General features: G+C 41.4%; 1 protein-coding gene across 1 annotated transcript in view; it reads left to right on the top strand.

Moving 5' to 3' along the window:
- LOC124802853 overlaps positions 1-25,960 on the top strand; it is a 171,595-nt gene that overhangs the window by 30,893 nt on the left and 114,742 nt on the right. The window contains exon 4 of the mRNA XM_047263876.1: positions 12,658-12,863. Coding sequence (XP_047119832.1) covers positions 12,658-12,863 — 206 coding nt within the window. The remainder of the gene's footprint in view (positions 1-12,657; positions 12,864-25,960) is intronic.

Genomic DNA, 25,960 nt, shown 5'->3' with positions numbered 1-25,960 from the left:
GGCAAAGTCAATAGAATTGTTCTGTTTGCAATGAATGCTGATAGTCTAAATTTATCCAACAATCTTCCACTAGAAAGAATAGCTAGTTCCATTAATTCTTGGGGCTCATGTGTAACTGACTCAAAATTTTTTTGAGGCTACCCACTACGCTGGTCCATGATTCCTCTCCTGTGTCAATCGATTTCAGAGTAGCATTTACACCCAGCATTCTTGTTATTTGTTGTATATATTCTAATTGTGACTGCCGATACCAGATTTGCCACCTATGACCTCATGCAGTACAATGTAAGTAATTGTCCAATGTCTTTAACAAATGTCCTGCCATACCATCCCTTTTTCTAGTTAGTGTTTTCCACATGTTCTTTACCTCTGATTCTGCAGAGAAATTCAGTTTTCAAATTATGACCTATATTTTATACTAGTAGACTTTCTTTGATGAGGGATTCCATTTTTCTTTCTGCTAGTCAACTTTTTGTGTTATCCTTTGTCCTTCTAAGGTAAGAAAATTCTCTCCTTTTGCTTACCAAGTGGCCCCCAATTTTTATTTTGTGGTTATTGTTGATTACATTTTTACTTGTGATCCACGGTACTTTGGTTTTTCTACTTAATAGACTGTTCATTCCATTCACCACATCTTGTAATTCTTCTTGTTTTGAGAGGGCATAGCAATATAATATGTGAATCTTGTCATTAATAACCTTTCACCATGCATTTTAGTCCTTTTAGTTCCTCTGTTGCTTCTTAGATATATAGCTTGAACAGTAGAGGAGAAAGATTGCTTCTTTTCCTTAAGTCCAATCCCTTGATTCTTGCGTTTTTTCCTTTATTGAATACCTATTCTTCTGAGGATTTCAAACACTTTGTAAGCAGCCCATTCAGGAAAGGCCAAAAGAAGGTTGAATAGGGAGAAACATTTGTGTAGTTGCAAAATTTTGTACTGCAGTAGGAGTGAATGCCATGAACAGAATACAAGAAATCCTGACTGGTGTGTGTGTGTGTGTGTGTGTGTGTGTGTGTGTGTGTGTGTGTGTGTGTGTAGGGGGATAGGATCGTTTCAAGGTCACTTTTTATGTTTTTATTGAATAATGTGAAAACCAGTTTCTAGCAGAAATGTTTTTCAGTACAAAATACATTCTCAGAGGCTGTTTATTTCCCACGAAGTGTGTTAACACAACATGGAATACAGATATGAGTTACTGATAATAGTAACCCAAGTAATGTAATGGACAATTTTACTTAAACTCTGCGCACTGTTCAACACTGCTAGATGGGAAATTGATTCTTATTCATCCTGTGCAGCAGTCACATTCTTCTGGGAAAGGCGACTTCCCCACCACAAGTGCTGCTCTCTTTAACAGTTGACAGACAGACTCTAAATCTCCAGCGTTTCCTGCCCAGTTCTATTCTGTGAGAGCACACAAAATAACTTTACAAAGCTTGTGTTTAAATAGTGGAGCAATTTTCATTTTATTAAGTGAATACTTACTTGCAGTTGTTAAATAACCCTTTATGTAAAGTATGTTCCTTTAAACAATGGCTGAGAAATATTTAATTTGTAAATGTGGTGCTGTCTGTTTATGTAGTGTTGGTAAGAAAGGGACTGAAAGCGTAAATGTGACACCTTGCTGCTGCTGTTTATCATTGACAGCATATTGTAAAGACATGTAACTGTGCTGTAGTCACGTGGTGGTGTATTAATGAATTGCATTACTGGGTAAACTGCATAAATCTCTTGCATTCGGATGTGTGTGATGGAATGGGACTGATCATGTTTCTGTCTAGAACAGTAATCTGTAATGTGTTGCTTGAGTTATATTGCAATATCTGAAGTTACATGACACCAAGGTGACATACCTCTCTTGCAGAGAGAGCCGATTTAAGCCCCTGGGCCTCATCAGACATTGGCAGAACTGAGGCTGAGGTGATAAATTTGATACCAATCATGCAGTGAAAAGTATTCCAGCTACTGATACTGCAGACAATGACACTGGCATTGTTGAAAACACATAGCATGTTGTACTTGGGCAGGCTCTTTGGTGCAGTAAGACTGTTGACAGCTCCAGCTCTTGAACTTGTTTACATAATGGAACACTTCTCAAATGCAAATAAATACTCACTTAATAAACTGAAGATAACTCCACTATAAAAGCATGAGATCAGTGGAGTTATATTGTCTATTTGCTTAAGAGAACTGGACAAGTTAAGAGAACTGGACAAGAGAGGCTGGGGAGCTATTTTCTGTTTGCAAAATGAAAAGAGAACAGCATGTGTGATGATGGAAGCTGCCTTTCCTGGAAGAGCTCCACAGCTACTGTACAGGATGATTAAGAATCAGTTTCCTCTCCAGTAGAGGAAAAAGTGTGCAGAAGAGTTGATGTAACTTCATGAATCACCCTGTAGTTGGTTTTTGTGACATAGTGGGTTAGAGAGAGTGAAGTATTGTCTGCTCACTCTTCAGTTTATGAACTTATGAAGGAGGGAAGTGCATAAATACAGTCTGGGGAACTACAGTCCCTCACATCTTCACGCTTCTACCCCCATGGACCTCTGCTCCCTGTTACACCTTCTCACCACTCACCAAGAAAGAACTCGAACACAATTTATCCCTTAATACGGCTCTGATGCTCTTAGGTGTGGTACACACATTTGGTATTTGTTCTTAAGCCACTTGATTTCATAATAAGCATTTATATGATGCCTTTAAATCACTATTTTTTAATGATCTATGATTTTTCCATCCTCCACAATGCAAACATTATTAGTTTTCATATTATTCAAGAAAATAATAAAAAGTAACATTCGGAGCTCACCCGCAACTGCACGATCACGACCCACCAGTAAGGATTTTTAGTACATTGTTTGTGACACTCCCTCTGACCACTGTACAAAAATTTGTGACTTGTAATTTTCCTTCATTGAGTGGACAAAAAACTGTATGTAGTTGAGCACTTTCACTATGTCACAAAATCCTGTGAAAGTTTCTTCATATTTATTATGTCTTATATCCAAGCATAACATCAGAACTGTCTTTAGTGCATTTACTTTTTCCTAAGATAGACTGATTGATTGTCCTCCAACACACCACCCCAATTTCTCTTTCTTTCTTCTGTGTATTATTTTTTCAGCAACTTGTATTTTTAAATTGTCAGGCTGACTATATGATAATTCTCACAATTATTTGCCCTTGCTGTCTTTGAATTATGTGACTGGTATTCTTCTGAAAATTCAGTGCTATGTCTATAGTTTCGTATACAATACAAACTAACTTGAATAATCCCTTATTTGTCAGTTGCCCCAATGATTTTAGAAATTCTAAAGGAATGTTATGTATCCCTTCTGTCTTGTTAGCTAGCAGGGCTTCTGAATCTCTGCGAAATTCTGGCTGTAGAGTCTACACTGGATAAGGTGGCTGATGCGCAGTGACCAATTTTCGTGCAAAGCGCTGGGCGAATTCATTCATTTGTTTGGAAGGAGAGACTGACACTGTTTGCCACCTTTTGGCGGGTCAGCTATTTGGTTTTTACAGGAACTATTTGGTAAAAAAATTCATTTTTGTGATACCTACAACTTTATATACATAGGTTGGAATTTAAATAGTGGCAACACTGCTGTGGAGACACTATGAAATGGGACCTACTGTTGCCACTGATAGCACACGTTGTTGACATAACTACCTTACCTCCGAGCAAATGGACTCATCTGTCCCACATCACTGGTGTGCGCACAATCGAGGGAAAAACAGTCACTTGTGAGTGAGCGGTCTAATGTAATGGTGTCAGTATGTTTACGAAACAGTAACAACCGAGTTGGATCAAGATTGAATATGCCAGAGGTCATACAGCACGACAGTGTCATCAAGGTCTTCAAGAGGCATGCGGGGAATCGGCATTGCTGTACACTAAGCGAGGTGGTGCAGTGGTTAGCACACTGGACTTGCATTCGGGAGGACGATGGTTCAATCCTGCGTCCGGCCATCCCAATACAGGTTTTCCGTGATTTCCCTAGATCACTTCAGCCAAATGCCAGGATGGTACCTTTGAAAGGGCTCGATCGATTTCCTTCCCCATCCTCCCCTAATCCGAGCTTGTGCTCCGTCTCTAATGACGTCATTGTTGACGGGACGTTAAACACTAGTCTCCTCCTCCTCCTCCTCCTCCTCCTCCTCCTCCTCCTCCTCCATTACCGTACAGAACTGGGGCATGTTGTGTAAAAGCCTTCAACGAAGGTCGGCAAAATTTGGCAGACATGCATCAGGCAGGTTGCTCTAGCATCTCTGGAGAAGAAGTGCATGCTCTTGCTGCGTTAGTGGACAGTGATTGATACCATACAATTTGTGAGCTTGCCCACAAAACTGGATTAGCGCATACGACTGTGCTTCGCATCCTGAAGGAACACCTGAGCTTGTGAAAAATTGCATCATGATGGGTTTTGCATGACTTGACGTAAATGCAGAAATGGATGCTCAGATGCACCTGGAGTGCCATGAGTGCAAAGGAGAGGCTTTCTTATGCCGTATCGCAACATTGGATGATACATGGGCCACATCGTATGAGCCAAAACTTAAACGCCAATCTGATGAATGGCGTCATTATGGGTCGCCCCGAAAGTCGAAAGTGTGCCAGAGCCCCAGTATGGTGAGAGTTTTGGTGATTCTCGTGTATGACTTTGATGGTGTTATCCTAACACACTACGTTCCTTCAAGGCAGACGATCAGTGCACAGTATTACTGTTCGTTTTTGGAGCATCACCTGCGACCAACTTTGCGAAAGAAGCGGCGACATTTTCTGCACAATGCATCCATCATTTTGCATGACAATGTGCAGGTGCATATAGCACAGGTTGTGGCTGCTCTGTTTACTTGATGGGGCTGGGAAGTACTGTACCATCCACCATACTGCCCAGACTTAAGTCTTTGTGACTTTGATTTGATTCTGAAGATGAAGGAACCACTTTGTGGCATTCGCTTCAGAACTGTTCCAGAGGTTCGACAGGCACTAGACCGCTCCATTCACACCATCAACAGAACAGGCTCTGCTAACGGTATACTACACCTTCCACATTGAATGCAATGGCTTCTACACAATGATGGTGACTACTTTGAAGGACAGTAACATGTGCAAACATGTAACTCTTTTGTATCGGTTGTGAATAAATAGTTGCCACTATTTAAGTTCCAACCCTCGTATCAGGCTTATGATGGTGTGGCCAGCATTTTTTTAATGGTCATAGTTATTATGATATTTACATGGAAGTAAGACACTGCACAATATTAAAAAAAGTTTGCAATGAAAAATAGAGGTTGCTATGATTTTTTGTTTGTTGCATATTACATGATATTTTGCTGCATATGAAATTTAGGTAAGATACCGAATTTTTCATTAGACTTGAGTTGAGGTCTGTATCAGTCACCAATATGGAGAAAGTTGATCTGATGTAGCACGCTCATTTGCGATCACACCACACCAGTGATAAAGCCAGAGTGAAATATCCAAGCCGGCCGGAGTGGCAGGTTCGAATCCTGCCTCTGGCGTGGATGTGTGTGATGTCCTTAGGTTAGTTAGGTTTAATTAGTTCTAAGTTTTATGCAACTGATGACCTCAGAAGTTAAGTCGCATAGTGCTCAGAGCCATTTTTTGAAATATCCAAAACATTCCTCATATGTTATAAATGGTTTGAGGTACCGAAATGGGATTTTGGCAAATGATAGTACACAAAGGGGAGAGTATTTTGTTGTATGCTTATTATGTAAAACTTCATTATATACTGTGTTATGCCACTAACTTCAGATCTTTTCAGTGAAAGCATGTAACTTTTCGGGGCCATCGATAGCTAGTGAAATGAGAAATTCTATGCATTTTTGAGCAACATGAGTGAAGATATTACACGTTTATTTTGTACCGAGTATGTGCTTTTTCATAAGCTATTGAACATAGTTTTCCCCGGTTCCCCACTTAAGCAATGGTTTCAGAATTCTCTTTCAATTGCATCAGCACAACATATTATTGAGGTGTTACTGTGTCAACTCTGCTTCATTTTGGCAAAAGAAGCAATTTGTTTTAACATGTAAACAAGAACAATGTGTAGGTTTTATTCAAAATTCGCCACTCTTGACACTTCTCTGAAAGCTACAAACTGTTAACCAGCCAAGCGAAAATACATTGCCGCACTTTTAGTAGATTCTTTTTAGATACTAACTAAAGCAGAGGTTATAGTAGATCTTTCTGAATGGTCGCCACAGAAGTGTAGGTGTGGAGGTGCTCTATTAAATATTTACAAAAAATGCGAGTGTAGGCTTTAGTTTAGAATGGCACTTCCCCTCCAGCACTCAGCATTTTCCCTATAGTGTCTGGCCATAACCCCACCACTACCACTCTTCCTGCACATGTCCTGCAGACTGCACATGTACCAGCCACGGTATTCTGCGCAGACTCTAACACTATATCCCTGTGTCCTCCAAATCAAATCTTCTTTTTTCTTTTCTCACGTAAGCTACTAGCTCCCTCTTGTACTGGCCCTCATACTATTCTTTTGAACTTTCGCTCTATTCTTCAAATTTGAGAGGAGCTCCTTTACACACTAAATGTTGATACCTTTGCTTTCAAATTATTTGGAATTTTCTATGTTCTGAATCTCTACTTGATGGGACTATTTTCATTCTGATTCCTTTGCATATTTTCTGCAGCATTTTCATTTAATTTCTTTACGCTTCGTATTGATTTTATTTCTAAGTAACATATTCACTGAGTTCTCTTTTTTCTTTAACAATTTAGTATTGTGTTCTTTCATCAATTGAAGTACCGTATATTGTTGATTATCCACAGTTTTTTGTGCAGTTACCATTCTTACAGTAAATGTAAACTTAAGGTGAGGTGTGGTTAATTGCACAGTTAAATTCATGAAGTTCGACTTCAAATAGGCATACAGCCTTTGTTTATACAGCTATATCAATTTATTTTCTTGGACTGTGGTAATGAGGCTGTTCATTTTTGAAATATATATTCAGTAGTTGGTTTTCCTTCACATTTGCTGCTGATAATATACCTTACCTCACTAAAGTGGCATAAGTCTACAATATAACCTGTGAAAGTTCTTTTTTTTAGTTGACAATAATACTGTAAAAAGTGCCCAATAGTACATACTCTGACATTTATTTTTCTGTTTGAAGCTCCAGAGTTGGATTACAATTTTTTGAGTGCCTCATGTGCCTTGCTGTGTCACAATGCTTGTGGACCTCAAGAAAATATATAACATCAAAACCAAGATTTATTATGTCAAAGAACATATTTTAATGATGTACCGTAGAAAACAGTCTTTCATCATCAGGATAATATGTTGACAAAGGGTAAAGATGTTCATCTTTCACATAATACAGCTTACAATATAGGGGGAAATTACAAGTGATAGCAAATTTTGTCGTTTTAAACACTACGATGATGAACAGACTAGCAGTAGTTTTACTAAATAATAAATGACAACCAAATATACTGAAACACACATTACTGCACATTATAATTAAAAAAAATCAGTATTAAAGGTCTTGTCCTCCCTTCTTTATACTCTGGGGTATGGAAAAATATTTATATCATCACTCTTTTCTACTGAGCGAATGTCTTCTCTAGGAAGGGTCTCGAATATTGTTTGGCTAGTGATCGCTGAAGATTTTCTCCAAAACATAAAAGTGGAGTCACCTGCATCAAAATTGAGCGCTCTCCTCGCATAGTATCATATTTGGGTTTTGCCAACATATTTCTTTACTGCCCAGCCATCCGTAGTTAACTCCCCTGAATCTTTCAAAGCTGAATCATTCCCTTGTTCTACTCTTTCTTCACAGCTTCCAGTGTCAGTGTTTCCTCTTCCTCCTCTTATGGCAAACTTTCCTCCAGTAGATCATTGCAGTAGTCCTCATTGGAATCTCCGAAGCTGTACTCATTGATGTCTGAGTCTGATGAACTTTTATATCAATTTCTGTTTTTAGGGTTTATGTGAGAAACTGCAACTTCTTACTAGTTGTCCTATTAGTCTCATTTTTTAGTAATTTCTGAACTTTTCGGCCTTGTTTCAACTTTTCAGTTGTACAATAAGTGATTGATACTTGTGAAACGGGCTTTTCAAAATTGAAGTGGTTTAGGATTGAACATGTCTTCTGAAATCACATTCTTTTTGGGTGGGTAAATTCATACTTTTTGAAACGCTGTCTGGATAACGGATAGGTCTAAATTCACCCACTCACAGCTTAAGATATTAATAAATTCTTTCTTGGGTAGCTTGTGGCCAATTTGATGTTTTTACCACTTAATGAGCTCTATGTCCCTGGCAGTTTTTACGCATTTCATCCCACACAAGTCCAGTAGCTGGAGAAGGGGGACTGGATTAGGAGGCAAAATTAAATCGTGATATTTTCATGCCTTGTGATTTCTATCCCCTTTAAATATGCATGTTTCTATGCCCATCAAAAGCTGATTCTTCAGAAGCTTGCCAGTCATTCCATATGAATTTTCCTTTAAATATTACTAATGGAGGGAGTTTCTGTTTGCAGATACATTATACAAAACAGAAATAGTATCCCATCCTGGAGAATGTCTTGTTCTTGAGGAAGGTAATTCCCTATCATCCACAACTTTACTTTTTGAAGGATCTCTAACAAATCCTCTCTTATCTGGTTTAAAAATCATAATTGGTGTATTTTCAAGGATGTTGAAATGTGGATAGATAATGAATGGATCCACACAATTTTTCTGCAAATTTCAATGCTTTGGAATTTTTTCACCTACATCTAAGTGATTACTCTGCTATTCACAATAAAGTGCCTGGCAAAGTGTCCAATGAACCACCTTCAAGCTGTCTCTCTACCGTTCCACTCTCGAACGGTGCACAGAAAAAATGAACACTTAAATTTTTCTTTGTGAGCCCTGATTTATCTTATTTTATCGTGATGATCATTTCTTCCTATGTAGGTGGGTGCCAAAAGAATGTTCTCACAATCAGAGGAGAAAACTGGTGATTGAAATTTCATGAGAAGATCCTGTTGCAGTGAAAAATGCCTTTGTTTTAATGATTGCCACTCCATTTTATGTATCATGTCTGTGGCAACATCTCCCCTATTTTGTGACAGTACAAAACGAGCTGCCTATTTTTGAACTTTGTCAATGTCATCCACCAGTCCCACCTGATGTGGATCCCAAACTACACAGCAATACCCCAGAATAGGGTGGACAAGCATGGTGTAAGCAGTCTCTTTAGTAGACCTGTTGCATCTTCTAAGTGTGCTGCCAGTGAATCACAGTCTTTGGTTTGCTCTAACCACAACATTATCTATGTGATCATTCCAATTTAGGTTATTTGTAATTGTAATCCCTAAGTATTTAGTTGAATTTACAGCCTTAAGATTTGTGTGACTTATTGTGTAATTGAAATTTAGCTGATTTCTTTTAGTACTCATGTGAATAACTTCACAGTTTCCTTTATTCAGGGTCAATTGCCACTTTTCGAACCATACAGCTATCTTATCTAAATCATTTTGCAATTTGTTTTGGTCATGTGATGACTTTACAAGATAGCAAATGACAGCATCATCTGCAAACAATCTAATAAGGCTACTCAGATTGTCTCCTATGTCGTTAATATAGATCAGGAACAATAGAAGGCCTGTAACACTTCCTTGGGGAACGCTGGATATTAATTCTGTTTTACTTGATGACTTTCCGTCTGTTAATAAGAACTGTGACCTTTCTGACAGGAAATAATGAATTCAATCGCACAGGTCAGGCAATATTCCATAGGCATGAGTTTGGTTAGAAGACGCTTGTGAGGAACGGTGTCAAAAGCCTTATGGAAATCTAAAAATATGGAATCAATTTGACATCCCCTGTCGATAGCACTCATTACTTCATGAGTGTAAAGAGCTAGTTGTGTTTCACAAGAACGAAGTTTTCTGAATCCATGCTGACTATGTGTCAATAAATCGTTTTCTTCGAGCCAATTCATAATGTTTGAATAGAGTATTTGTTCCAAAACCTTACTGCAAATTGATGTTATTGGTATGGGCCTGTAATTCAGCGGATTACTCCTATTTCCCTTTTTGGGTAGTGGTGTGACTTGAGCAATTTTCCAATCTTTGGGTACGGAACTTTCTGTGAGCAAGTGGTTGTATGTAATTGCTAAGTATGGAGCTATTGTATCAGCATACTCTGAAAGGAGCCTGACTGGTATACAGTCTGGACCGGAGGCCTTGCCTTTATCAAGTGATGAAAGCTGCATGCTACACCGAGGATATCTACTTCTATGTTTCTCATCTTGGCGGTTGTTCTTGATTGAACTTCAGGGATGTATGACCAGAATCTCTCTGAGTTCTCTGCCAGATTCTGAGACAGAGTTTCATTGTGGGAATTATTAAAAGCATCTCACATTGAAGTATGTGCTATATTTCAAACTCTTGCAAAACTTTACCAATCTTTGGGATTTTTCGTTCTTTTAAATTTTGCATCTATATATAAATTATTGTGTTTCATGAACACACAAGCCAATCACAGCTTGGTTTCTCATTTGTAAATGGCGTTTTCAGTTTATTAGTTTTAACAGATTTGCCTACCAATGACAGAGGCTGCTGTCTTGACAGTCCAAAACACACTTTTCCATCTCAGTTATTCCTGGTGTCATGCTATTTTCAAAGTTGTTGAAAACTTGGTTGTGTGTACCTGAGAGGGTGATTTCGCTCCTCTTATACATTTGAAATGATCTGTTAATGTAAAATATGATATATTGTTCTTAGAAGTGTGATATGTGTTCATTTGGGCAGATATCACATCCTTCGCACCAGTTTCTAGATCCCTTGCTGTATTCTGCTTTCCTTTCTCTGTTTTTGTTACATAGTTTCTCACCATAGAATAGTCCTGCCAGAAAGTATCTTTAAGTCAAAACATTGAAAGTAGTACAAAAGACAGTATTCATTTATCTGAGAATTCTGTTCGTTAGTTGCTCATTCATTTTCTTGTTCACCATTTTCGCCTTGCTGTGCACTTTCCCCATAAAAATTCAGTAGTGGAGCAAGTCCACAGTAGTGTGCATTGTCCCCAAAAATGGGAGTGCACTTGCCCCACTATTGAATTTTGTGGTGCAAGTGCACAGCAAGGCCTAAGACTTCAACACCAAGAAATCTAATTCATTCGTTAAGCTACAGTATCAGCACTTCTTACTTACCCTCTCAAAACTGGAAAAAAAAAACTTAAAACAACCCCATATGATGATAGATTAGAGACACACCCTTGAACTTGGCTGCCCTGTTGTAGTGGAATGTATGTGTAGCAATGCTTCTGGAAGTGCTGTGCCCAACACCAGCATACTCTTACTAAGACAGGAGTAGCAGCAGCTTTGTGGGTGCTCAACAGCGAAGTTATCAGCAGAGCGAAACACTTACTGCCTAGCAGTGGCGAATACATATGAGGGAGGGGGGAGGGTGCATGCCCCCCTTTGCGGGGCCCCCTGCGTTGCCACCTGCGCCACCTCCACCAGTCAGCCTGCATGCTATTTGTTCATTTCTTTTGTCAGTTGACTTGACTGAATTGAGTTATCGAGTAGTTGTACTTTCCTATGTAGCACGCATGTCTGCATCATCGTATTTTATACATTTCTGTCTGGCATGCAGATAGCTAACACATACCTACGAGAAAAGTCATGGGCATTCTAATAATCTCAATATGTTGTTCTGTCTGGAATTTGTTCGAGAAAAATCATGAATATTCTACTGTTTTCTTGTACAGAGAACCTTTGATACGTAGTGTTGTAAATACAGACTATTTGCCAAATAGGAAGCTAGTTTACATTCAGAAGCAGAACTTTTTTATGTCTTAAGATGGCTTTGTCTTGTATATGGGAATAATCAGTTTTATTTAAACTTTCTTAAACTTTGCATGTGACTTGATTATTTTTTATTATGGTAAAAGTAAAGGTAGCTCAAGATATCTTTGCCCCCCTCCTTGAGGTATTTCTGTATCTGCCACTACTACTTAGTAGTAGTACAGGGTAGCCATGTCTCTGCAATATCCTTCTCCCAGGAGTGCTAGTTCTGCAGCATCACAGGAGAGCTTCTGTGAAGTTTGGAAGGTAGGAGACAAGGTACTGGCAGAAGGAAAGCTGTGAGGATGGGGCGTGACTCATGCTTGGTTAGCTCAGTTGGTAGAGCACTTGCTCTTGAAAGGCAAAGGTCCTCAGTTTGAGTCTTGGTCTGGCACACAGTTTTAATCTGCCAGGAAGTTTCATATCAGCGCAGAGTGAAAATTTCATTCTGGAAGTACAGGGTACCATCGACCATGCACCAAACTGTGGCTTGTGGAGTATGTATGTTGGTGTAGATGTACATGTAGATATAGATGTAGATATAGTTCACTACATGATTACGCGGTGGCAGCTCTGTATGACATATTTCATGGAAACTATGAACTAATTGTGCACTTGCCCTGAAAGTGCACTTACCCTACCTTACCTTATATTAATGCACAGCCTTACCCACATCCATTTTTCTCACACTCTGATGGCGAGTTCAGTGGGAGGAACTCTACCGTGAGAAAGTACTCTCTTCTACGCAATACTGAAACTGAAATTTATTGCCTTTGCAAATATGTGGCAATTGGTACTGTAAGATTCCATTCAAACTTTTCACAGGAATGGTTTGGCGAGTAGATTACGGCAGCTGCTTGTACGCCGGAAGTCATCTATACGCATGTGGCAGTATCAGCAGTGCCTGGCGGAAAAGCGTCATGCTAAGTACAGAGCAGTACAGTTCCTCGTGACTGCTGTTTGGACTGAGTTGAGTCGTACCATCATCAGATGCAGAAGGCATTTGCAGTCTCCTGATACCAGAACATGTGGTAAATATATTTATGTTACCTTGGTAGAGAGCATATTATATTACTGAGCATACCATAAAGAAAGTGTTATTACATAACTGACTGGAAACTATATCTGACAACACACACACACACACACACACACACACACACAACTGCAGCCTCTTTTAGCTGAAGCCACCCTGCTAGCAACATGTATGATTGGGAGTGGCAACTGGATGGAGGTAAGGAGGAGGTGGAGCTGGCAGGGGGAGGTATAGCAGGGTAGGGGTGGCGGATAGTGAAGTGATGCTGGGAAGTGCACAAGAACGAGTTGGAGAGAGGGTAGGGCAGCTAGGTGCAGTTGGGAGGCTAGATGGAGGAAAGGGGAGAGGTGGGGGGGGGGGGGGGGTTGTAGTGGAAAAGGAGAAGAGTAAAAAGACTGGGAGCATTGGTAGAATGAGGGCTCTGTATTGCTGGAATAGGAACAGGCTAGGGTCTGGATGGGTGAAAAAAAATGACTAATGAAGGTTGAGGCCAGAAAGCTTATGGCAACGTAGGATATATTGCAGGGAGAGTTCCCACCTGCCCAGTTTCGGCTGGACGGTGAGACTTTGCGAGGTTGTGGGAGACTGGAAAATAAAGCACGGGAGATTTGCTTTTGTACAAGATTGGACGATAATTACGGTCTGTGAAGGTCTCAGTGAGGCCCTCAGTATATTTTGAGAGGGACTGTTCGTCACTGCAGATGTGACAACCACAGGAGACTGGACCATATGGAAGGGACTTCTTGGTATGGAACTGGTGGCATCTGTCGAAGTGGAGGTATTGCTGGTGGTTAGTAGGTTTGATATGGACAGAGGTACTTATGTAGCCATCTTTGAGATGGAGATCAACATCTAGGAAGGTGGTTTGTTGGATTGAGTAGGATCAGGTGAAGCAAATGGGGGAGAAGCTGTTGAGGTTCTGGAGGAATGTGGATAAGGTATTCTCACCCTCGATCCAGGTTGCAAAGATGTCATCAGTGAATATGAACCAGGTGAGGGGTTTAGGATTCTGGGTGTTAGGAAGGATTTCTCTAGATGGCCAATGAATAGGTTGGCATAGACTGGTGCTTTGCGGGTGCCCATAGCTGTACCCTGGATTTGTTTGTAGGTAATGCCTTCAAAGGAGAAGTTATTGTGGGTGGGGATATAGTTGGTCATGGTGACTAGGAGGGAGGTTGTTGGTTTGGAATCTGTTGGGAGTTGGGAAAGTTTGCCACTCCCATCACACAACATTGCTGTTACTTGCAGTGTGGCTTCAGTTGCCAGAACTGCAGTCATGCACATGAGAATTGCATTTACGCGCATGCGCATGTGTGCATTCCGCGTTTTTCGTTTTCATAATACTGTTACATTCCATCCTGGACTTTCCATTGATTTTTGTCTGATGGCTTTTCGTCGTCCTACCCCAGTGCTCTTTTCCTTTGTTACCATTTTCTAATGCGTTACTATACTCAGTGTCTGTCCTCCTCTCTCTTCTTTCCTGTGTTTCTCTTGTCACCGTACAAACCGCACTGCACGCTCTACCCACGAGCCACACTATCAACCATCTCAGCTGTGCACAATAGACAGCTAAAAGAGGTGGCGCAGTGGTTAGCACACTGGACTCGCTTTCAGGAGGATGACGGTTCAATCCCGCGTCTGGCCATCCTGATTTAGGTTTTCCGTGATTTCCCTAAATTGCTCCAGCAAATGCCAGGATGGTTCCTTTGAAAGGGCATGGCTGACTTCTTTCCCCATCCTTCCCTAATCCGATGAGACTGATGACCCCGCTGTTTGGTCTCTTCCCCCAAACAACCCAAACCACCCCAACCCAAGACAACACTGATTGTTCGTGTCCACTAATTTCACCTGATCTAGTCACATCTGCCGTCCGCCTTCTTCACACTTATCCACCCTCTAACCTGCTGCCCTCAGTGAAAAGTTTTTTTATTATTTATATTTTATCTTTGATCTCATTATGACTTCACACCAGTTTTAGGGAGTGTTTGTCTTTCGCTACCATCGATTCCCTCATATTTCATCTTGTTCCCCCCATTTTTATCTGTTTCTTCTTTCTCGTGATTTTTCCTATGTATCTGGGTGTATTTTTGTGAATATTTTTGGATGTAATTCAACATTATTTATGTAATGTTTCACATTTTTTCTACCACGAAACTGTTCCTGCATTTTGCTTGGCTCATGGATTCCCCTCATATGGCCTTACCATCAAATTACCCATCTCTAGCTGCCACCCATCCTTCCACAATGACCTCCATCTGTTCAGATTCCACCAATCCTCCCCCCCCCCCCCCCCAATGTAGTCTTGCAAAACTGTATCAACCAAGCCCAAACATCCTTGCAATACTTTCTCTCCATCTGTAAAATTCTCCTGCTGTGAAATCCTAAATTCCTGGAACCCATAACACACATTGAAACTCTTGCCCTCCAGGGACTAGAGCAACATGCACAATGCCACCTCAAAAAGCTCTCCATCCTGCTCATTTCCTACTTCCGCCTCAGAGTACCACTGTCCACCACTTCTACAACAACCTCCAAACCTCCCTCAAGTCCCCTCATAGCTGACAAACCCTGTCTCACAGACCTCCTACACTTACCCCACCCACCAAAACTCACTCCTACCACTACACAGAATCCACACAGAATTCCATAAACCCAGTCATGAACTTTTCCTCCAGAAGCCTTAGCCCTACAGAAATCTCAGTCCTTTTCAAAGGCCTCACTATTTGCCCCATTTCCAAATTCAGTCATGCAGGACTTATTAAAGACCTTCTCTCCTTCTTCTGGCCCCTGAAGTGGAAACACTTTTTCACCACCAACCATACTAATCAGACTCAACCAGACACCAATGTTGAACACTGCCTGACTCAGTTCACCCCTGCATCCAACTGTGATCCATCCCCACTGCCTCCAAATTGTCCCCTGTTAACTTTCCAGAATTTCTTAACCTTGAACCTTGCCTCACCATCATTCCCCAAATCCCTCAACATGCAAGCTGACCTTACATCTGCAGAAAGAACTGCAGTCCACCATCTAAAGACTGATCCTGACCTTATGATCCCACCTATGGACAAAGGCTCCACCACTGTTGTTTTGAATCACAAAGATTACCTGGCAGGAGGACTCCGCCAGGTGCCAGATACATCCACAGTGACTCTATTGCAGAAATCCAGCAGGACCTCCAGTCTCTCCTCAAATCCTTAGGCCCATCCCAGAACCTCTTCCTGGAGCCCATCTCTCTCCTCACCCCTACCAGCCCCCGGCACTCTTACCTTCTACATGCTTCCTAAAGTCCATAAACCCAACCATCCAAGGTGCCCCAATGTTGCCGGCTACTGTGCCCCCACTGAGAGAATCTCTGCTCTCGTAGACCAACACCTTCAGCCTATTACCCGGAACCTACCCTCGTATATAAAAGATACCAACCATTTCATCCATCAACTCTCCAGAGTTCCTGTCCCTTTCCACACAATGCCCTGCTCATCACTGTTGATGCCACCTCCCTTTACACTAATGTGGCCTTACTGCTATTGAACACTACCTTTCCAAATGCCTGACAGATTCCAAACCAACAACCCTATTTCTAGTCACCATAACCAGTTGTCCTCATCCACAATTACTTCTCCCCTGAAGGTATTATCTACAAACAAATCTGGGGTATGGCTATGGGTACCGGCATGGCACCATTCTATGCCAACTTGTTTGTTGACCATGTAGAGGAATCCTTAAACACCCAGAATCCTAAACCCCTCACCTGGTTCAGATTCATTGATGACATCTTTGCGACCTGGATCGATGGTGAGGACACACTATCCACATTCCTCCAAAATCTCAGCAGCTTCTCCCCCATGTGCTTCACTTGGTCCTACTCAGTCCAACAAACCAGACCTTCCTAGATGTTGACCTCCACCTCAAAGATGGCTACATCAGTACCTCTGTGCATATCGAACCAAACCTACTAACCACCAGCAATACCTTCACTTTGACAGCTGCCACCTCTTTTCATACCAAGAACTCCCTTCCATACAGCCTAACTACCCATGGTTGTTGCATCTGCAATGACGAGCGGTACCTCTTGAAATAGGCCAAGGATCTCATTGAGGCCTTCACAGACTGTAATTATCCTCCAACCTTGTACAAAAACAAGTCTCCTGTGCCTCATCTTTCCAGTCTACCACAACCTCCCAAGTTTTGCTATCCAGACACAGAGGAGCATTCCCCTCGTAACTCGATACCATCCAGAACTGGAGCAACTGAATTACATTCTCTGCCAGGGCTTCGACTACCTCTTATCGTGCCCTGAAATGAGAAATGTCTTGTCCGCTATCCTTTCCACCCCTTCCACGGTGGTATTCCACCATCCACTGAATTTACACACTATACTTGTCCGCACCTACACAATCCCTGCTCACAACCTCTTACCTCGTGGCTCATATCTCTATAACAGACCTAGATGCAAGACCTGTCCTGTACATCATCCTACCACTACCTACTCCAGTCCGCTCACAAATACCACCTATACCATCATAGGCAGGGCTGCCTGTGAAACCAATCATGTAATGTACAAGCTAAGCTGCAACTACTGTGCTGGAGTCTATGTGGGCATGACAACCAACAAGCTGTCTGTCTGTGTGAATGGCCACTGACATACTGTAGCCAAGAAACAAGTGAACTACCCTGTTGCTGAGCATGCTGTGCAACATGACATCCTTCGTTTCAATGACTGCTTCATAGCCTATATCATGTGGAAACTGTATCCATCTTTTTAAAAAGTATTGGGATGTTTCACTGGGCAGAAACATGTTGATGTTGCAAAAGTGTTGCATATGAGTTAGAAGAAATCAATACTTTTATCAAATTAAGTATATACTTATCGCTGAAATTCATTATTACAGCTGTAATATTCTAGATGTATGCTCTAAGTCCTCTAGTACAGACACATTTTCTTCATCCTGTATAAAGGAAGAATTCCACACACGTTCTTGTTGTTAGACCTTATCATGAATATGGTACTCAGTGATGGGGAATGGATAAAGTAGGGGATGTTGCTCGTTGTTTATTACCATTCAGTGTTAGTTTTAGAGAATATCTGCAAATGTTGTGACCCTACTTCTTCAACCATTCAGCATACTCTGCCACTTATGCCCTATGGCTATTTCAAAATGATATCATTTATTATTATGTGTGCTATCTCCTTTTCGCCATTCTTTGCTTAATCATGAAACATTACAAGGGCTTAAACACTGATTCCGAGGTCACTTTCAGCAATTTCGTTTCTAATATTGCATGGAAATTTTAAAAGAAACTTTCTAGAAAATAATTGTTAAAGAGTATACTAGAGTCATCAGTCATTTCATAATATAATGTAATCCAACTCTTGTCATGCAAATTGAACCATAGTTCTTGGGAACAGCAGTATAGATAACAGTCTCATATGCCTATCTGCACTGCAAATTTATAATTCAAATCATTTAGTTAATGCTTTGAGACTGAGGCACTTGGATACTGACATTTCATAAGGTTATGTCTAAAATAAACAAAAAAATCAATCTCTGAATTAAAAAATTATTTGTGGACTGCAAACTGGTATAAGATGCACTGCACACTTATGATAAATGAAAAAGTTATCTAATTTGTAAAATAAAATTAAATTTGACCCTCAAACCTAAGAGAAGACTGTGCTTACGATCATGTGAAACTGATGATTGCAGGTTAAATCATCACATCACAAACTGTACTGTAAAATTCTAGGCAAAGTCATCAGAAGATTAAAATACATGTGGTTTTGAGAAAAAGTAAACTTCTCTATTAACAAGATATGAACTACAGTGATGAGCCATTGTTGTTAATGCTAGAAATTACCAGGTATTTAGATAAGCAATATCATTTTATTACTTAGCACAATTACAACTACAGTACTACCGTGAAGACAAGATACAGTCAGAAAAAGGGGACAAAGAAAACAGGGAAAAGTACATATTAAAAAAAAAAAAAACAAAGAGAGAGAAAAGTACATATAAAAAACAAAGAGAGATAAGTAAAAGTATAATTATTAAACATCATTACTTCAACACACCCCATTCCCTCAATTTAAAAATTTCATTAAGTGCAGGGTGTCCCTTGTAAAACTGTTACGCTTGACATGCTGGTTTATCATCTGTAATAGAATTGCTTGTGAAGGGGCAACACTGTCTCGAAAACTGGCTACACTGAATTTTATTTGAAAGTTGAGTGCAGGTAAACATATGCTCTTTATGTTACAGTTATCTATTCATTTTTAGGTTAGGTCATTGGTACTAGAATCTCGGGTGTGAGGCATACCAGATTTATGTGACACACCTTGCATCTGCAAATTTCACTACTGCTATTTTGGACACAGTTTGCTGAACTGTGCACTTCTAGTTGCTTTTGTGAAATTATATCCCACTTTTTCCTCTGAGCTAATTTATGGAACATTCAGATGTCTGTTGTTATACAGCTGATGTATGAAACTGTATTTAATATCCACATGCTTCAGCTGACTATATTCCCACTTCCGTAATAGATACATGCATGGCTGATTACCTTCATAAACTGTTGGAGTGTTTGTTGATATTTTAAATTCTTCAAGAAGATTCTTCAACCATAGGGTGTCTGTTGTATCTGTTGCCAAAGCATTATATTCTGCTTCTGTTGAAGATAGTGAAACAAATGTCTGTCTCCCTAAGGCCCAACAAACAGTATTTCCAAAAATCATCAGTACGTACCCTGTTGTAGCTATGTCTTCTTCACTTCCTCAGTCAGGATCAACACAGCAGAGAAGAGCATTTCAATTTCCCTTTTTGTAACCCAGACCAATACAAGTTTTCCTTTAATATACCAAAGAATCTGTTTCAAACCTTTCCAGCAATATTCTGTTGGTTTATTTTGGTTATTATTAAAATAGTTAACTGATATACTTAACGTATGGTCTTGTAGCTGCCATGACAGTCTATCTGTTAATTCTCTGCATGATTTATTTCCCACTGTGTCATCACAAACATCTTCAATGGGTTTGGCTTCCATTGGTGTTTTATGGCGTTTACGATCTTCCAAGTTGTATCTTTTCTTATTCTTTATATCAGTGATTTTGCTTTTATGTTTTCCAGCAATTAGAATATCAGCCACATATGGGAGCAAATAAGTATTATAATCATCAGTGCTCTCAGCGTAGAGGTACTGTCAACTTTGGATTGTCGAAACCCAATTTCCTTCATAAAATTGTTAAGTGTAGAGTTCCAAGTTCTTGGTGCCTGCTTCAGTTCATGTAAAGCTTTATTGAGTTTGCATACCAGTCCTTCCTTAATCTCTACACCTTGAGGAACTTCCATTTCTCCAGTCAAACAATGGAAAATCTGGGATGGAATGTAACGATACAAGAGAAGGAAAGTTGATACTCACCATATAGCGGAGATGCTGAATCGCGATAGGCACAACAAAAAGATGCACACAATTAAAGCTTTTGGCCATTAAGGCCTTTGTCAGCAGTAGACACACATAAACGCGCACGTGCGCACGCACACGCGCGCCCACACACACACACACACACACACACACACACACACACACACACACACACACACACTCACACTCACGTAAATGCAACTTGCACACACATCTGCAGCATCAGAGAGCTGAAACCACACTGCGAACAGCAGCACCAGTGCATGATGGGAGTGGTGACTGGGTGGGGGTAAGGAGGAGGCTGTGGTGGAGAGGGAGAGGGATAGTGTGATGGGAGTGGCAGACAGTCAAGTGTTGTAGTTTAGACAGATGGCAGGAGAGAAGGTGCGGAGGGGGAGGGGGTAGGTAGTGGAAAGGAGAGAAATAAAAGAAATTAAAAGACTGGGTGTGTAGTGTGTAGTGCTGGAATAGGAACAGGGAGGGGGCTGGGTGAGTGAGGACAGTGACTAACGAAGGTTGAGGCCAGGAGGGTTACAGGAACGTAGGATGTATTGCAGGGAAAGTTCCCACCTGCGCAGTTCAGAAAAGCTGGTGTTGGTGGGAAGGATCCATATGGCACAGGCTGTGAAGCAGTCATTATGATGAGGGGTATCATGTTTGGCAGCATGTTCAACTACAGGGTGGTCCACTTGTTTCTTGGCCACAGTTTGTTGGTGGCCGTTCATGCGGACAGACAGCTTGTTGGTTGTCATGCCTACATAGAGTGCAGCACAGAGGTTGCAGCTTAGCTTGTAAATCACATGACTGGTTTCACAGGTAGACCTGACTTTGATGGGATAGGTGATGTTAGTGACCAGACTGGAGTAGGTGGTGGTAGGAGGATTGCAGGGGTATGAGCCATGAGGTAGGGGATTGGAAAGTAAATTGTGTAGGTTCGATGGACGGCGGAATACCACCGTAGGAGGTGTGGGAAGGATAGTGGGCAGGACATTTCTCATTTCAGGGCATGATGAGAGGTAATTGAAATCCTGGTGGACAATGTATTCAGTTGCTCCACTCCCAGATGGTACTGAGTTACGAGGGAAATGCTCCTTTGTGGCCGGACTGTGGAACTTTGGGAGGTGGTGGGAGATTGGGAAGATAAGGCTTGGGAGATTTGTTTTTGTGCAAGGATTGGAGAATAATTATGGTCAGTGAAGGTTTCAGTGAGACCCTCGGTATATTTTGAGAGGGACTGCTCGTCACTGCAGATACGACGACCTTGGGTGGGTGAGGATATAGTTGGTCATGGAGACTAGGAAGGAGGTTGTTCGTTTGGAATCCATAGGGCATCTGGAGGGTAGCGTTCGATAGCAGTAAGGCCATGAGCATTAGGAATGTTGGTGTACAGGGAGATGGCATCAATAGTGATGAGCAGGGCACTGTGTGGTAAAGGGACAGGAACTGTGGAGAGTCGGTCGAGGAAATGGTTGGTATCTTTTATATAGGAGGATAGGTTCTGGGTAATACGTTTAGGGTGTTGGTATACAAGAGCTGAGATTCTCTCAGTGGGGGCACAGTAACCGGCCACAATGGGGCATCCTGGGTGGTTGGGTTCATGGACTTAAGGAAGCATGTAGACGGTGGGAGTGCGGGGAGTGGTAGGGGTAAGTAGAGACATGGATTCTGGGGAGAGGTTCTGGGATGGGCCTAAGGATTTGAGTAGTGACTGGAAATCCTGCTGGATTACTGGAATGGGATCACTGTGGCATGGTTTGTAGGTGGAAGTATCTGACAGCTGACGGAGTCCTTCTGCCACATAATCCTTGCGGTTCAAAACAACGGTGGTGGAGCCTTCGTCAGCAGGTAGGATTATAAGGTTGGGATCTGTTTTTAGGTGGTGGACTGCGGTTCTTTCTGTAGATTTAAGGTTAGTTTGCATGTTGAGTGATTTGGGGAATGATGTTGAGGCAAGGTTCGAGGTTAAGAAGTTCTGTAAAGTTAACAGGGGGTGGTTTGGTGGCAGTGGGGGTGGATCACGGTTGGATGGAGGAGTGAACTGATTAGTCAAGGTTCAATATTGGTCTTTGGTTTAGTCTGATTGGTCGGGTTGGTGGCGAAAAAGTGTTTCCACTGTAGGGACTGGGAGGAGGAGAGAAGGTCTTTAACTAGTCCTGCATGGTTGAATTTGAGAGTGGGACAAAAGGTGAGGCCTTTGGAAAGGACTGATATTTCTGTGGGACTAAGGCTTCTGGAGGAAATTTTCATAACTGTGTTGCAGGTCTGTGTAGGTTCTGGGTTCTGTGTGGTGGTGCGAGGGAGTTTTGGAGGGTGGGGTAAGTGTAGTAGGTCAGCGAGACAGGGTTTGTCAGCTATGAGGGGGTGTGGGGGAGGTTTGGAGATTGTTGTAGAAGTGGTGGGCAGTGGTACTCCGAGGTGGAAGTAGGACGGAGAGCTTTTTGAGGTGGTGTTGTGCCTGTTGCTCAAGTTCCTGCAGGGCAAGTGTTTCAATGTGAGTTATGGGTTCCAGGAATTTGGAATTACATAGCAGGATAATTTTGCGGATAGAGAGAAGGTATTGCAAGGAGGATTGGGCTTGGTTGATATGGTTTTGCAGGACTACGTTAGTGAGGGCTAAAGATTGGCAGAATCTGAACAGGTGGAGGTCATTGTGGAAGGAGGGGTGGCAACCAGGGATGGGTAATTTGATGGTAAGGCCATTGGGGGGGATTTCATGAGCCAAGCAACAATGTACAGCCTCCTCCTTACCCACACCCAGTCGCCACTCCCATCATGCACTGGTGCTACTGTTCGCAGTGTGGTTTCAGCTCTCTGAGACTGCAGATGTGTGTGCAAGATGCATTTACGTGTGTGTGTGTGTGTGTGTGTGTGTGTGTGTGTGTGTGTGTGTGTGTGTATGTCTGTGTGTGTGTGTCTGTGTGTGTGTGTCTGTCTACTGCTGACAAAGGCCTTAATGGCCGAAAGCTTGAATTGTGTGAATCATTTCTCCAGTCAGTTATACATGCTGGAGTCTTGTACATCCATTTGCTCTGCAAACAAATCATGTTCTTTCACTGCACTAAGAAAAGTTCTCAATGTTGTGAGTTGAACAGTGGAAGCATATGTCTCCTCATAGTCATATTATCTTACCTAAGAGCAACCTTTAATAACTAAACATGCCTTATAGCTTTCAGTATTTCCAGATGCATATCTTTTTGTTTTGAACACCCACTTACTGTCAACGGCTCTTTTACTTGCTAAGAGGTGGTTTATAAGTCCAAGTTCCATTAGATTACAGTGTGTCCAATTCTTTATTTATTGTTTTTGTCCATTCTTCTTCTCCATGCTGATCCTTCAGATCTTGAAAATTCTGATGTAAGTTTTCCACAAATGCTTCAGGATTCAAGACTAACACTACATAATCGTCCAAGTACCTACATTTCCTGTTTATTGTATTGCTTTTCTGCAGAGCTTATGCTTCCTTCACTTCTGAAGTCGTGGATTCTGAGTTACTTACAGTAGTTTGTTCAGTTTCCTCAAAGTCAGTTTCATTCTGATGTCCTTGATCTTCTGTTATGTTCTGAGTTATGTTTTTCATTTGGACAACCTCCTTAAAGATCCAATCATCACTATTCAACTTCAAATAGAAACCGATCTTCTTCAAAAAAATACATCTCTTCCAAATACAATCTTATGTTGTTTAGGATACCATAAGCTGTAACCATTGGGATAATATCTGGTCATGAAACATTTTAATGATCTGTTGTCAAACTTACTTGTCAATAGATCTTTGACATAATCTCTCCTTGATTTATGTTTGCTCTCTGTTTTTTAACTGTTATTTTTTTTTTTAATTTTCTGTCTAGAAAACATTGTATGAGTTATGGGATAGTTTTAAATGTGGCAGTAAAATGAATTTACTAAACATGCGACAATTGGTGACCCCGACAAGGTATTCAGTGGTCACTGATGCCTCATACAGTGCCACATTTTCTAAGGAACACCCATGTCTACAGTGCCGTGCACCTTTCATGTCCTTTGTCACCAGAACTCCACACTATTAGACATAGTGCCAACTGTAGACGTGCCTGTGGGTGCAGTAATCAATTGTATGATGGTGGAACTGCCACCATTTTGTCAACAGAATCCCATCCTGTGGTTCCTACAATTAGAAAGCCAATTTGTGCTAGCACACATAACTACTGATGACATCAAGTATAGTCACGCCTTTGCAGCACTCAATGAAGATGAGGACAGAGTGGTGCAAGATGTTCCAACATCACTGCTGAGCGATGATCATTACACAACTATCAAGAATGCCCCGATTACCCACGTCTCGCTATCCGAGGTGAAGAGAGGAGAAGTTACTCCACATCAAAATTTTAGAGGATTGCAGGATTGCACTCCATTGCAGCGACTGCACTGCCTGCATACGTTAGTCAGCAATGCTGTTAACGAAGACATCCTGAGGAATATTTTGTGCAGATGTGCAGAAGCTATTAACAGTGCGTGCAAGTGGAGATGTGTCCGTCCACTTGTGTCACCACAGTTTGCCCACAGCCCCAGGCAGAGAACATACTCACTATATTAGAAGTACATATCGCTGAGCTCATCGTGCATGTTGCTGTTGTACGAACTCAGAGTATCAGTCACCAATCCCTTTGTCATCGCCCACTGAGAAAGTGCAGCTGCTCACCCTTGTTGGTAAAAGTTTGCTAGTTTCACTGATGCTTTGGCTCTAATGCTTAGAAGTGCAGTCCTCTATGTGTAAAGAGAAACTCAAGATAAAGTTAGTGATGATGGCCACTGGCTCTCGAGACTGCTGCCATTGACTACTCGTGACAGAGCATTATATGAAGCAGCTGGTAGGCATAGGTGCTGATGTGTTAGTTTATCCATCTGCCTGTATACTGTGCCGTGAATGTGATGACTGCAATCTTTTTGCCACCCGTGCTTCCACAATCTCAGCATGTGGTTGAACTGCATTAACATTAAACTTAGGCCTGCAACACAAATTCAGTGGGTAATTCGTCTTTGGGGACATAATGCACCCTGTACTCAGAGTGTACTGCCAATTGTTCTGTGGACTCATGTCTGACCGCCATCATCAGTGCTGCCTTGATACTACTATCAAACTGGTGATAACGGGTGACTCTCTGCTAGCTCCTCAGGCAGTTCACAGAGACCATGTACCAGATGCCCACACTAGCACCTGCACAACATTCAACGATACACAATATATTGACAACACCATGACCACCAATTCATCCTTGACCATGCCACCTGACACTGGAAAAACTGAGGGTAATGAAGCAGCAGTTTTCGTTCATGTTCACACAGGGAATCTGCTGCCCTTCAAGCAATAGGTGGTCACCTCCACTGTATGTTGTCCCTAGGAAGAACAATAGATTCCGCCCGTGTGGATATTACTGACAATTCAACACCAGAACCATCCCTGACAGGATCTAATACTGCATATCAAAAATTTTACCTTCAACATCCTTGGTTAGTGCATTTTTACTACGTTGTATTTGGTATGTATGTTCTACCAAATACCTGTGGCACCAGACGACATTCCTGACATCACTGTCTGCTTTCTGTTTGGATTGTTTAAGGTCGCTACAATGCTTTTTGGACTTTGTAATGCTACCAAAACATTGCAACAATTCATGGCCGAGTTTACACGCCATCTGG

This window comes from Schistocerca piceifrons, chromosome 6 (assembly GCF_021461385.2).
Source record: "Schistocerca piceifrons isolate TAMUIC-IGC-003096 chromosome 6, iqSchPice1.1, whole genome shotgun sequence".
Taxonomy (NCBI): domain Eukaryota; kingdom Metazoa; phylum Arthropoda; class Insecta; order Orthoptera; family Acrididae; genus Schistocerca; species Schistocerca piceifrons.
The sequence above is the reverse complement of the archived record's forward strand: the minus strand, read 5'-3'. Positions and strand labels throughout refer to the sequence as shown.